Source organism: Salvelinus namaycush, unplaced genomic scaffold, assembly GCF_016432855.1.
Source record: "Salvelinus namaycush isolate Seneca unplaced genomic scaffold, SaNama_1.0 Scaffold532, whole genome shotgun sequence".
NCBI lineage: Eukaryota > Metazoa > Chordata > Actinopteri > Salmoniformes > Salmonidae > Salvelinus > Salvelinus namaycush.
In genome coordinates, this window is record NW_024061234.1 from 62365 (window position 1) to 77129 (window position 14765).

Genomic DNA, 14765 nt, shown 5'->3' on the forward strand with positions numbered 1-14765 from the left:
CCTCTGGATGAGCATTTTATTGTTTGCTTATTGCCTTATAGAGCTCGTTGAGTGCGGTCTTAGTGCCAGTATCGGTTTGTGGTGGTAAATAGATGGATATGAATAATATAGATGAGAACTCTCTTGGTAGATAATGTGGTCAACAGATTATCATAAGGTACTCTAGCTCAGGCGAGCAATACCTCGAGACTTCTTTAATATTAGACATCGCGCACCAGCTGTTATTAACAAATAGACACATCTTCTTACCAGACGTAGCTGCTCTGTCCTGCCGATGCACCGATAAGCCAGCCAGTTCTATATTATCCGTGTCGTCGTTCAGTCACATCTCAGTGAAACATAAGATATTACAGTTTTTAATGTCCCATTGGTAGGATAGTCTTAATCGTAGATCGTCCAGTTTGTTTTCCAATGATTGCACGTTGGCCAATAATACGGAGGGAGTGGTGGTTTACCTGCTCGTCGGCGAATCCTTACAAGGCACCCCGCCCTCCTCCCCCTTTTCCTCCGTCTTTTTTTCACGCTGATGACAGGGATTTGGGCCTTGTCTTGACAAAGCAGTATATCCTTTGCGTCGGACTCATTAAAGAAAAAATCCAGTTTGAGGTGAGTAATCGCTGTTCTGATTTCCAGAAGCTATTTTAGGTCATAAGAGACGGTAGCAGTAACATTATGTATAAAATATGTTACTAACAATGTGAAAAACAAAATAGCACAGTTGGTTATGAGCCCGTTAAACGGCAGCCATCCCCACCGTCACTAGCCGGCCTCCACCCAGTAACCTGCCCTGAACTTAGTCACCGTCACTAGACGGCTACCACCCAGTAACCTGCCCTGAACTTAGTCACCGTCACTAGACGGCTACCACACAGTAACCTGCCCTGAACTTAGTCACCGTCACTAGACGGCTACCACCCAGTAACCTGCCCTGAACTTAGTCACCGTCACTAGCCGGCCTCCACCCAGTAACCTGCCCTGAACTTAGTCACCGTCACTAGCCGGCCTCCACCCAGTAACCTGCCCTGAACTTAGTCACCGTCACTAGCCGGCCTCCACCCAGTAACCTGCCCTGAACTTAGTCACCGTCACTAGCCGGCCTCCACCCAGTAACCTGCCCTGAACTTAGTCACCGTCACTAGCCGGCCTCCACCCAGTAACCTGCCCTGAACTTAGTCACCGTCACTAGACGGCTACCACCCGGTACCCTGCCCTGAACTTAGTCACCGTCACTAGCCGGCCTCCACCCAGTAACCTGCCCTGAACTTAGTCACCGTCACTAGACGGCTACCACCCAGTAACCTGCCCTGAACTTAGTCACCGTCACTAGCCGGCCTCCACCCAGTAACCTGCCCTGAACTTAGTCACCGTCACTAGCCGGCCTCCACCCAGTAACCTGCCCTGAACTTAGTCACCGTCACTAGACGGCTACCACCCAGTAACCTGCCCTGAACTTAGTCACCGTCACTAGCCGGCCTCCACCCAGTAACCTGCCCTGAACTTAGTCACCGTCACTAGCCGGCCTCCACCCAGTAACCTGCCCTGAACTTAGTCACCGTCACTAGCCGGCCTCCACCCAGTAACCTGCCCTGAACTTAGTCACCGTCACTAGCCGGCCTCCACCCAGTAACCTGCCCTGAACTTAGTCACCGTCACTAGCCGGCCTCCACCCGGTAACCTGCCCTGAACTTAGTCACCGTCACTAGCCGGCCTCCACCCGGTACCCTGCCCTGAACTTAGTCACCGTCACTAGCCGGCCTCCACCCAGTAACCTGCCCTGAACTTAGTCACCGTCACTAGACGGCTACCACCCAGTAACCTGCCCTGAACTTAGTCACCGTCACTAGCCGGCCTCCACCCAGTAACCTGCCCTGAACTTAGTCACCGTCACTAGCCGGCCTCCACCCAGTAACCTGCCCTGAACTTAGTCACCGTCACTAGCCGGCCTCCACCCAGTAACCTGCCCTGAACTTAGTCACCGTCACTAGCCGGCCTCCACCCAGTAACCTGCCCTGAACTTAGTCACCGTCACTAGCCGGCCTCCACCCGGTACCCTGCCCTGAACTTAGTCACCGTCACTAGACGGCTACCACCCGGTTACTCAACCCTGCGACTTAGAGGCTGCTGCCTTATGTACTGTACATAGAATCACTGGTCACTTTAATAATGTTTACATACCGTTTTACTCATTTCATATGTATATACTGTATTCTAGTCATGGTTCATCCTATTTAACTATAGCTGGAAATATACTATTCCATCCTACGTATTCTACAGATATGGACAGTATGAGGATAGAATATATAGTATAGTGTCTATTACATCCAATCACATATATATAGATTTATACTCCGGACTCCGACATTGCTCGTCCTAATATTTATATATTTCTTAATTCCATTATTTTACTTTTAGATGTGTGTATCGTTGTGTATTGTTAGATACTACTGCACTGTTGGAGCAAGGAACACAACAGCATTTCTCTATACTCGCAATAACATCTGCTAAATATGTGTATGTGACCAATAACATCTGCTAACCATGTGTATGTGACCAATAACATCCGCTAACCATGTGTATGTGACCAATAACATCTACTAAATATGTGTATGTGACCAATAACATCTGTTAACCATGTGTATGTGACCAATAACATCTGCTAACCACGTGTATGTGACCAATAACATCTGCTAACCGTGTGTATGTGACCAATAACATCTGCTAACCACGTGTATGTGACCAATAACATCTGCTAACCATGTGACCAATAACATCTACTAAATATGTGTATGTGACCAATAACATCTGTTAACCATGTGTATGTGACCATTAACATCTGTTAACCATGTGTATGTGACCAATAACATCTGATAACCATGTGTATGTGACCAATAACATCTGCTAACCATGTGTATGTGACCAATAACATCTACTAACCATGTGTATGTGACCAATAACATCTGGTTTCCAGTTTACTCACAGCTCTCTATCTCCAGGGTGCAGTTCTGTTCGTCCAGTGGGTATCTCCTCAGGTCCATCATACAGGCAGCCGTCGTTGTGATCCTACATCAAACAGACCAACATTATGACACAGATTAAGAAACAGGCATTGGTGTGAGTTCCAAATGGCAACCTATGAAAACTAGTACACTAGAGAATAGGGTGCCATTTGGGACTGAATAAAAGTTAGGCAAACACATCCTACAGAAAGGTACAGACATACTGATATTTATTTATTTTATCTTTATTTAACTAGGCAAGTCAGTTAATTAAGAACAAATTCTTATTCACAATGACGGCCTACACCGGCCAAACCCTGACGACACTGGGCCAATTGTGGGCCGCCCTATGGGACTCCCAATCACGGCCGGTTGTGATACAGCCTGGATACAAACCAGGGTTTCTGTGGTGACGCCTTAAGCACTGAGATGCAGTATCGTAGACTGCTGCGCCACCCGGGAGCCCTGATAGACAGAGTAAAAATTCTGGACTGACCACCTGAACAGGACTGACCACCAGAACAGGACTGACCACCTGAACAGGACTGACCACCTGAACAGGACTGACATGCTCGGATTCTCCGCACCTTAGCACATACACACACACACACACACACACACACACACACACACACACACACACACACACACACACACACACACACACACACACACACACACACACACACACACACACACACACACACACACACACACACACACAGCAATGAGAATGTCAGGTGCATGCTGCCACCTCCAGAGCTAGAAAGAGCTGTGTGGGTTCTATTTGTCTGTGTTGAACCAACAACGTGAAGCCCTGAACACACAGGTCCTGTAGAAACATGTAACATGACCCCACTGCAGCAATCTCCTCTGGAGGTCCTGTAGAAACCTCTGGTTGTAACATGAACCCACTGCAGCAGTCTCCTCTGGAGGTCCTGTAGAAACCTCTGGTTGTAACATGAACCCACTGCAGCAGTCTCCTCTGGAGGTCCTGTAGAAACCTCTGGTTGTAACATGAACCCACTGCAGCAATCTCCTCTGGAGGTCCTGTAGAAACCTCTGGTTGTAACATGAACCCACTGCAGCAGTCTCCTCTGGAGGTCCTGTAGAAACCTCTGGTTGTAACATGACCCCACTGCAGCAGTCTCCTCTGGAGGTCCTGTAGAAACCTCTGGTTGTAACATGAACCCACTGCAGCAGTCTCCTCTGGAGGTCCTGTAGAAACCTCTGGTTGTAACATGACCCCACTGCAGCAGTCTCCTCTGGAGGTCCTGTAGAAACCTCTGGTTGTAACATGACCCCACTGCAGCAGTCTCCTCTGGAGGTCCTGTATAAACCTCTGGTTGTAACATGAACCCACTGCAGCAGTCTCCTCTGGAGGTCCTGTAGAAACCTCTGGTTGTAACATGACCCCACTGCAGCAGTCTCCTCTGGAGGTCCTGTATAAACCTCTGGTTGTAACATGAACCCACTGCAGCAGTCTCCTCTGGAGGTCCTGTAGAAACCTCTGGTTGTAACATGAACCCACTGCAGCAGTCTCCTCTGGAGGTCCTGTAGAAACCTCTGGTTGTAACATGAACCCACTGCAGCAGTCTCCTCTGGAGGTCCTGTATAAACCTCTGGTTGTAACATGAACCCACTGCAGCAGTCTCCTCTGGAGGTCCTGTAGAAACCTCTGGTTGTAACATGATTCCACTGCAGCAGTCTCCTCTGGAGGTCCTGTAGAAACCTCTGGTTGTAACATGATTCCACTGCAGCAGTCTCCTCTGGAGGTCCTGTAGAAACCTCTGGTTGTAACATGAACCCACTGCAGCAGTCTCCTCTGGAGGTCCTGTAGAAACCCCTGGTTGTAACATGAACCCACTGCAGCAGTCTCCTCTGGAGGTCCTGTAGAAACCTCTGGTTGTAACATGAACCCACTGCAGCAGTCTCCTCTGGAGGTCCTGTAGAAACCTCTGGTTGTAACATGAACCCACTGCAGCAGTCTCCTCTGGAGGTCCTGTAGAAACCTCTGGTTGTAACATGAACCCACTGCAGCAGTCTCCTCTGGAGGTCCTGTAGAAACCTCTGGTTGTAACATGAACCCACTGCAGCAGTCTCCTCTGGAGGTCCTGTAGAAACCCCTGGTTGTAACATGAACCCACTGCAGCAGTCTCCTCTGGAGGTCCTGTAGAAACCTCTGGTTGTAACATGAACCCACTGCAGCAGTCTCCTCTGGAGGTCCTGTATAAACCTCTGGTTGTAACATGAACCCACTGCAGCAGTCTCCTCTGGAGGTCCTGTAGAAACCCCTGGTTGTAACATGAACCCACTGCAGCAGTCTCCTCTGGAGGTCCTGTAGAAACCTCTGGTTGTAACATGATTCCACTGCAGCAGTCTCCTCTGGAGGTCCTGTAGAAACCTCTGGTTGTAACATGAACCCACTGCAGCAGTCTCCTCTGGAGGTCCTGTAGAAACCTCTGGTTGTAACATGAACCCACTGCAGCAGTCTCCTCTGGAGGTCCTGTAGAAACCTCTGGTTGTAACATGAACCCACTGCAGCAGTCTCCTCTGGAGGTCCTGTAGAAACCTCTGGTTGTAACATGAACCCACTGCAGCAGTCTCCTCTGGAGGTCCTGTAGAAACCTCTGGTTGTAACATGAACCCACTGCAGCAGTCTCCTCTGGAGGTCCTGTAGAAACCTCTGGTTGTAACATGAACCCACTGCAGCAGTCTCCTCTGGAGGTCCTGTAGAAACCTCTGGTTGTAACATGAACCCACTGCAGCAGTCTCCTCTGGAGGTCCTGTAGAAACCTCTGGTTGTAACATGAACCCACTGCAGCAGTCTCCTCTGGAGGTCCTGTAGAAACCTCTGGTTGTAACATGAACCCACTGCAGCAGTCTCCTCTGGAGGTCCTGTAGAAACCTCTGGTTGTAACATGAACCCACTGCAGCAGTCTCCTCTGGAGGTCCTGTAGAAACCTCTGGTTGTAACATGAACCCACTGCAGCAGTCTCCTCTGAAGGTCCTGTACAAACCTCTGGTTGTAACATGAACCCACTGCAGCAGTCTCCTCTGGAGGTCCTGTACAAACCTCTGGTTGTAACATGAACCCACTGCAGCAGTCTCCTCTGGAGGTCCTGTAGAAACCTCTGGTTGTAACATGAACCCACTGCAGCAGTCTCCTCTGGAGGTCCTGTACAAACCTCTGGTTGTAACATGAACCCACTGCAGCAGTCTCCTCTGGAGGTCCTGTAGAAACCTCTGGTTGTAACATGAACCCACTGCAGCAGTCTCCTCTGGAGGTCCTGTAGAAACCTCTGGTTGTAACATGAACCCACTGCAGCAGTCTCCTCTGGAGGTCCTGTAGAAACCTCTGGTTGTAACATGAACCCACTGCAGCAGTCTCTTCTGGAGGTCCTGTAGAAACCTCTGGTTGTAACATGAACCCACTGCAGCAGTCTCCTCTGGAGGTCCTGTAGAAACCTCTGGTTGTAACATGAACCCACTGCAGCAGTCTCCTCTGGAGGTCCTGTAGAAACCTCTGGTTGTAACATGAACCCACTGCAGCAGTCTCCTCTGGAGGTCCTGTAGAAACCTCTGGTTGTAACATGAACCCACTGCAGCAGTCTCCTCTGGAGGTCCTGTAGAAACCTCTGGTTGTAACATGAACCCACTGCAGCAGTCTCCTCTGGAGGTCCTGTAGAAACCTCTGGTTGTAACATGAACCCACTGCAGCAGTCTCCTCTGGAGGTCCTGTAGAAACCTCTGGTTGTAACATGAACCCACTGCAGCAGTCTCCTCTGGAGGTCCTGTAGAAACCTCTGGTTGTAACATGAACCCACTGCAGCAGTCTCCTCTGGAGGTCCTGTAGAAACCTCTGGTTGTAACATGACCCCACTGCAGCAGTCTCCTCTGGAGGTCCTGTAGAAACCTCTGGTTGTAACATGACCCCACTGCAGCAGTCTCCTCTGGAGGTCCTGTAGAAACCTCTGGTTGTAACATGACCCCACTGCAGCAGTCTCCTCTGGAGGTCCTGTATAAACCTCTGGTTGTAACATGAACCCACTGCAGCAGTCTCCTCTGGAGGTCCTGTAGAAACCTCTGGTTGTAACATGAACCCACTGCAGCAGTCTCCTCTGGAGGTCCTGTAGAAACCTCTGGTTGTAACATGACCCCACTGCAGCAGTCTCCTCTGGAGGTCCTGTAGAAACCTCTGGTTGTAACATGACCCCACTGCAGCAGTCTCCTCTGGAGGTCCTGTAGAAACCTCTGGTTGTAACATGAACCCACTGCAGCAGTCTCCTCTGGAGGTCCTGTAGAAACCTCTGGTTGTAACATGAACCCACTGCAGCAGTCTCCTCTGGAGGTGTGCCCTGTCACTGGTCTGACTCACTAAGACAACACACACGCTAATAAAAGAGCCATTGGCCTGGTCTCAATGACCCAACACACTGCCTGTCTGGTCCGATGTGGACTGCTTTCAATGACCCAACACACTGCCTGTCTGGTCCGATGTGGACTGTTTAAAATGACCCAACACACTGCCTGTCTGGTCCGATGTGGACTGGTCTCAATGACCCAGCACACTGCCTGTCTGGTCCGATGTGGACTGGTCTCAATGAACCAACACACTGCCTGTCTGGTCCGATGTGGACTGGTCTCAATGACCCAACACACTGCCTGTCTGGTCCGATGTGGACTGGTCTCAATGAACCAACACACTGCCTGTCTGGTCCGATGTGGACTGGTCTCAATGAACCAATACACTGCCTGTCTGGTCCGATGTGGACTGGTCTCAATGACCCAACACACTGCCTGTCTGGTCCGATGTGGACTGGTCTCAATGACCCAACACACTGCCTGTCTGGTCCGATGTGGACTAGTCTCAATGACCCAACACACTGCCTGTCTGGTCCGACGTGGACTGGTCTCAATGACCCAACACACTGCCTGTCTGGTCCGATGTGGACTGGTCTCAATGACCCAACACACTGCCTGTCTGGTCCGATGTGGACTGGTCTCAATGACCCAACACACTGCCTGTCTGGTCCGATGTGGACTGTTTAAATGACCCAACACACTGCCTGTCTGGTCCGATGTGGACTGGTCTCAATGACCCAACACACTGCCTGTCTGGTCCGATGTGGACTGTTTAAATGACCCAACACACTGCCTGTCTGGTACGATGTGGACTGGTCTCAATGACCCAGCACACTGCCTGTCTGGTACGATGTGGACTGGTCTCAATGACCCAACACACTGCCTGTCTGGTCCGATGTGGACTGTTTAAATGACCCAACACACTGCCTGTCTGGTCCGATGTGGACTGTTTAAATGACCCAACACACTGCCTGTCTGGTCCGATGTGGACTGGTCTCAATGACCCAACACACTGCCTGTCTGGTCCGATGTGGACTGGTCTCAATGACCCAACACACTGCCTGTCTGGTACGATGTGGACTGGTCTCAATGAACCAACACACTGCCTGTCTGGTCCGATGTGGACTGGTCTCAATGACCCAACACACTGCCTGTCTGGTCCGATGTGGACTGGTCTCAATGACCCAACACACTGCCTGTCTGGTCCGATGTGGACTGGTCTCAATGACCCAACACACTGCCTGTCTGGTCCGATGTGGACTGTTTAAATGACCCAACACACTGCCTGTCTGGTCCGATGTGGACTGGTCTCAATGACCCAACACACTGCCTGTCTGGTCCGATGTGGACTGGTCTCAATGACCCAACACACTGCCTGTCTGGTCCGATGTGGACTGGTCTCAATGACCCAACACACTGCCTGTCTGGTCCGATGTGGACTGGTCTCAATGACCCAACACACTGCCTGTCTGGTCCGATGTGGACTGGTCTCAATGACCCAACACACTGCCTGTCTGGTCCGATGTGGACTGTTTAAATGACCCAACACACTGCCTGTCTGGTCCGATGTGGACTGGTCTCAATGACCCAACACACTGCCTGTCTGGTCCGATGTGGACTGGTCTCAATGACCCAACACACTGCCTGTCTGGTCCGATGTGGACTGGTCTCAATGAACCAACACACTGCCTGTCTGGTCCGATGTGGACTGGTCTCAATGACCCAACACACTGCCTGTCTGGTCCGATGTGGACTGGTCTCAATGACCCAACACACTGCCTGTCTGGTCCGATGTGGACTGGTCTCAATGACCCAACACACTGCCTGTCTGGTCCGATGTGGACTGTTTAAATGACCCAACACACTGCCTGTCTGGTCCGATGTGGACTGGTCTCAATGACCCAACACACTGCCTGTCTGGTCCGATGTGGACTGGTCTCAATGACCCAACACACTGCCTGTCTGGTACGATGTGGACTGGTCTCAATGACCCAACACACTGCCTGTCTGGTACGATGTGGACTGGTCTCAATGAACCAACACACTGCCTGTCTGGTCCGATGTGGACTGTTTAAATGACCCAACACACTGCCTGTCTGGTCCGATGTGGACTGTTTAAATGACCCAACACACTGCCTGTCTGGTCCGATGTGGACTGTTTAAATGACCCAACACACTGCCTGTCTGGTCCGATGTGGACTGGTCTCAATGACCCAACACACTGCCTGTCTGGTCCGATGTGGACTGGTCTCAATGACCCAACACACTGCCTGTCTGGTACGATGTGGACTGGTCTCAATGAACCAACACACTGCCTGTCTGGTCCGATGTGGACTGGTCTCAATGACCCAACACACTGCCTGTCTGGTCCGATGTGGACTGTTTAAATGACCCAACACGCTCATTACTACAGGGAATGTTGGAAGCATAAGTAGCCTTGTATTGGACGCATAAGTAGCCTTGTATTGGACGCATAAGTAAGCCTTGTCTGAGCCAAATTTGACCTCGGTTCACTAAACGGGGCAGATTCTAAGTTCACTAAACGGGGCAGATTCTAAGTTCACTAAACGGGGCAGATTCTCGGTTCACTAAACGGGGCAGATTCTAAGTTCACTAAACGGGGCAGAGTCTAGGTTCACAAAACGGGGCAGAGTATAGGTTCACTAAACGGGGCAGATTCTAGGTTCACTAAGCGGGGCAGATTCTAGGTTCACTAAGCGGGGCAGATTCTAGGTTCACTAAACGGGGCAGAGTCTAGGTTCACTAAACGGGGCAGAGTCTAGGTTCACTAAACGGGGCAGATTCTAGGTTCACTAAGCGGGGCAGATTCTAGGTTCACTAAGCGGGGCAGATTCTAGGTTCACTAAGCGGGGCAGATTCTAGGTTCACTAAACGGGGCAGATTCTAGGTTCACTAAGCGGGGCAGATTCTAGGTTCACTAAACGGGGCAGATTCTAGGTTCACTAAACGGGGCAGATTCTAGGTTCACTAAACGGGGCAGATTCTAGGTTCACTAAACGGGGCAGATTCTAGGTTCACTAAGCGGGGCAGATTCTAGGTTCACTAAGCGGGGCAGATTCTAGGTTCACTAAGCGGGGCAGATTCTAGGTTCACTAAGCGGGGCAGATTCTAGGTTCACTAAGCGGGGCAGATTCTAGGTTCACTAAACGGGGCAGATTCTAGGTTCACTAAACGGGGCAGATTCTAGGTTCACTAAGCGGGGCAGATTCTAGGTTCACTAAATGGGGCAGATTCTAGGTTCACAAAACGGGGCAGAGTCTAGGTTCACAAAACGGGGCAGAGTCTAGGTTCACTAAACGGGGCAGATTCTAGGTTCACTAAGCGGGGCAGATTCTCGGTTCACTAAGCGGGGCAGATTCTAGGTTCACTAAACGGGGCAGATTCTAGGTTCACTAAGCGGGGCAGATTCTAGGTTCACTAAACGGGGCAGAGTCTCGGTTCACTAAGCGGGGCAGATTCTAGGTTCACTAAACGGGGCAGATTCTAGGTTCACTAAACGGGGCAGATTCTAGGTTCACTAAACGGGGCAGATTCTAGGTTCACTAAGCGGGGCAGATTCTAGGTTCACTAAACGGGGCAGATTCTAGGTTCACAAAACGGGGCAGAGTCTAGGTTCACTAAACGGGGCAGATTCTAGGTTCACTAAGCGGGGCAGATTCTAGGTTCACTAAGCGGGGCAGATTCTAGGTTCACTAAACGGGGCAGATTCTAGGTTCACTAAGCGGGGCAGATTCTAGGTTCACTAAACGGGGCAGATTCTAGGTTCACTAAACGGGGCAGATTCTATGTTCACTAAACGGGGCAGAATCTAGGTTCACTAAACGGGGCAGATTCTAAGTTCACTAAACGGGGCAGATTCTAAGTTCACTAAACGGGGCAGATTCTAAGTTCACTAAACGGGGCAGATTCTAGGTTCACTAAGCGGGGCAGATTCTAGGTTTACTAAGCGGGGCAGATTCTAGGTTCACTAAGCGGGGCAGATTCTAAGTTCACTAAACGGGGCAGATTCTAGGTTCACTAAGCGGGGCAGATTCTAGGTTCACTAAACGGGGCAGATTCTAGGTTTACTAAGCGGGGCAGATTCTAGGTTTACTAAGCGGGGCAGATTCTAAGTTCACTAAGCGGGGCAGAGTCTAGGTTCACTAAGCGGGGCAGATTCTATGTTCACTAAACGGGGCAGATTCTCGGTTCACTAAACGGGGCAGATTCTCTGTTCACTAAACGGGGCAGATTCTATGTTCACTAAACGGGGCAGATTCTAGGTTCACTAAGCGGGGCAGATTCTAGGTTCACTAAACGGGGCAGAGTCTAGGTTCACTAAGCGGGGCAGATTCTCGGTTCACTAAACGGGGCAGATTCTATGTTCACTAAACGGGGCAGATTCAAGGTTCACTAAAAGGGGCAGATTCTAGGTTCACTAAGCGGGGCAGATTCTAGGTTCACTAAACGGGGCAGATTCTAGGTTCACTAAGCGGGGCAGATTCAAGGTTCACTAAGCGGGGAAGATTCTAGGTTCACTAAGCGGGGCAGATTCTCGGTTCACTAAGCGGGGCAGATTCTCGGTTCACTAAGCGGGGCAGATTCTAGGTTCACTAAACGGGGCAGATTCTAGGTTCACTAAGCGGGGCAGATTCTCGGTTCACTAAACGGGGCAGAGTCTCGGTTCACTAAGCGGGGCAGATTCTAGGTTCACTAAACGGGGCAGATTCTAGGTTCACTAAACGGGGCAGAGTCTAGGTTCACTAAACGGGGCAGATTCTAGGTTCACTAAACGGGGCAGATTCTAGGTTCACTAAGCGGGGCAGATTCTAGGTTCACTAAACGGGGCAGATTCTAGGTTCACTAAACGGGGCAGATTCTCGGTTCACTAAACGGGGCAGATTCTCGGTTCACTAAACGGGGCAGATTCTATGTTCACTAAACGGGGCAGATTCTAAGTTCACTAAACGGGGCAGATTCTAAGTTCACTAAACGGGGCAGATTCTAAGTTCACTAAACGGGGCAGATTCTAGGTTCACTAAACGGGGCAGATTCTAGGTTTACTAAGCGGGGCAGATTCTAGGTTCACTAAACGGGGCAGAGTCTAGGTTCACTAAACGGGGCAGATTCTAGGTTCACTAAGCGGGGCAGATTCTAGGTTCACTAAACGGGGCAGATTCTAGGTTCACTAAACGGGGCAGATTCTCGGTTCACTAAGCGGGGCAGATTCTCGGTTCACTAAGCGGGGCAGATTCTAAGTTCACTAAGCGGGGCAGATTCTATGTTCACTAAGCGGGGTAGATTCTCGGTTCACTAAACGGGGCAGATTCTCGGTTCACTAAACGGGGCAGATTCTAGGTTCACTAAGCGGGGCAGATTCTAGGTTCACTAAACGGGGCAGATTCTAGGTTCACAAAACGGGGCAGAGTCTAGGTTCACTAAGCGGGGCAGATTCTAGGTTCACTAAGCGGGGCAGATTCTAGGTTCACTAAGCGGGGCAGATTCTAGGTTCACTAAACGGGGCAGATTCTAGGTTCACTAAGCGGGGCAGATTCTAGGTTCACTAAGCGGGGCAGATTCTAAGTTCACTAAACGGGGCAGATTCTATGTTCACTAAACGGGGCAGATTCTAGGTTCACTAAACGGGGCAGATTCTAAGTTCACTAAACGGGGCAGATTCTAGGTTCACTAAGCGGGGCAGATTCTAGGTTTACTAAGCGGGGCAGATTCTAGGTTCACTAAGCGGGGCAGATTCTATGTTCACTAAACGGGGCAGATTCTAGGTTCACTAAGCGGGGCAGATTCTAGGTTCACTAAACGGGGCAGAGTCTAGGTTCACTAAACGGGGCAGATTCTCGGTTCACTAAACGGGGCAGATTCTCGGTTCACTAAACGGGGCAGATTCTAGGTTCACTAAACGGGGCAGATTCTAGGTTCACTAAACGGGGCAGATTCTAGGTTCACTAAACGGGGCAGATTCTCGGTTCACTAAACGGGGCAGATTCTCGGTTCACTAAACGGGGCAGATTCTAGGTTCACTAAACGGGGCAGATTCTAGGTTCACTAAACGGGTTAGAGTCTATGTTCACTAAACGGGGCAGAGTCTAGGTTCACTAAACGGGGCAGATTCTCGGTTCACTAAACGGGGCAGATTCTCGGTTCACTAAACGGGGCAGATTCTAGGTTCACTAAACGGGGCAGATTCTAGGTTCACTAAACGGGGCAGATTCTAGGTTCACTAAACGGGGCAGAGTCTAGGTTCACTAAACGGGGCAGATTCTAGGTTCACTAAGCGGGGCAGATTCTAGGTTCACTAAGCGGGGCAGATTCTCGGTTCACTAAACGGGGCAGATTCTCGGTTCACTAAACGGGGCAGATTCTAGGTTCACTAAACGGGGCAGATTCTAGGAACCCAGATATTCCTATCTAAACTGATCCTGAATGCAAGGCTTTATCAGATGAGCTACCGCTAAAACACTGGATATTCTGAGATGACATATCGGTGGTGGTTTAGCCTCGGTATGAGAGACTCCCTGACTGTGGTGGTTTAGCCTCGGTATGAGAGACTCCCCGACTGTGGTGGTTTAGCCTCGGTATGAGAGACTCCCCGACTGTGGTGGTTTAGCCTCGGTATGAGAGACTCCCCGACTGTGGTGGTTTAGCCTCGGTATGAGAGACTCCCCGACTGTGGTGGTTTAGCCTCGGTATGAGAGACTCCCCGACTGTGGTGGTTTAGCCTCGGTATGAGAGACTCCCCGACTGTGGTGGTTTAGCCTCGGTATGAGAGACTCCCCGACTGTGGTGGTTTAGCCTCGGTATGAGAGACTCCCCGACTGTGGTGGTTTAGCCTCGGTATGAGAGACTCCCCGACTGTGGTGGTTTAGCCTCGGTATGAGAGACTCCCCGACTGTGGTGGTTTAGCCTCGGTATGAGAGACTCCCCGACTGTGGTGGTTTAGCCTCGGTATGAGAGACTCCCCGACTGTGGTGGTTTAGCCTCGGTATGAGAGACTCCCCGACTGTGGTGGTTTAGCCTCGGTATGAGAGACTCCCCGACTGTGGTGGTTTAGCCTCGGTATGAGAGACTCCCCGACTGTGGTGGTTTAGCCTCGGTCCGAGAGACTCCCCGACTGTGGTGGTTTAGCCTCGGTCCGAGAGACTCCCTGACTGTGGTGGTTTAGCCTCGGTCCGAGAGACTCCCCGACTGTGGTGGTTTAGCCTCGGTCCGAGAGACTCCCCGACTGTGGTGGTTTAGCCTCGGTATGAGAGACTCCCCGACTGTGGTGGTTTAGCCTCGGTCCGAGAGACTCCCCGACTGTGGTGGTTTAGCCTCGGTCCGAGAGACTCCCCGACTGTGGTGGTTTAGCCTCGGTCCGAGAGACTCCCCGACTGTGGTGGTTTAGCC

The 14765-nt window shown here is 50.8% G+C and overlaps 1 protein-coding gene across 2 annotated transcripts in view; it reads right to left on the reverse strand.

Annotated features, from left to right (window-relative positions):
• LOC120041768 (gamma-aminobutyric acid receptor subunit beta-3-like) overlaps positions 1-14765 on the reverse strand; it is a 94097-nt gene that overhangs the window by 47327 nt on the left and 32005 nt on the right. For both annotated transcript variants that reach the window (XM_038986631.1, XM_038986632.1), the window contains exon 5: positions 2978-3060. In XM_038986631.1, coding sequence (XP_038842559.1) covers positions 2978-3060 — 83 coding nt within the window. The remainder of the gene's footprint in view (positions 1-2977; positions 3061-14765) is intronic.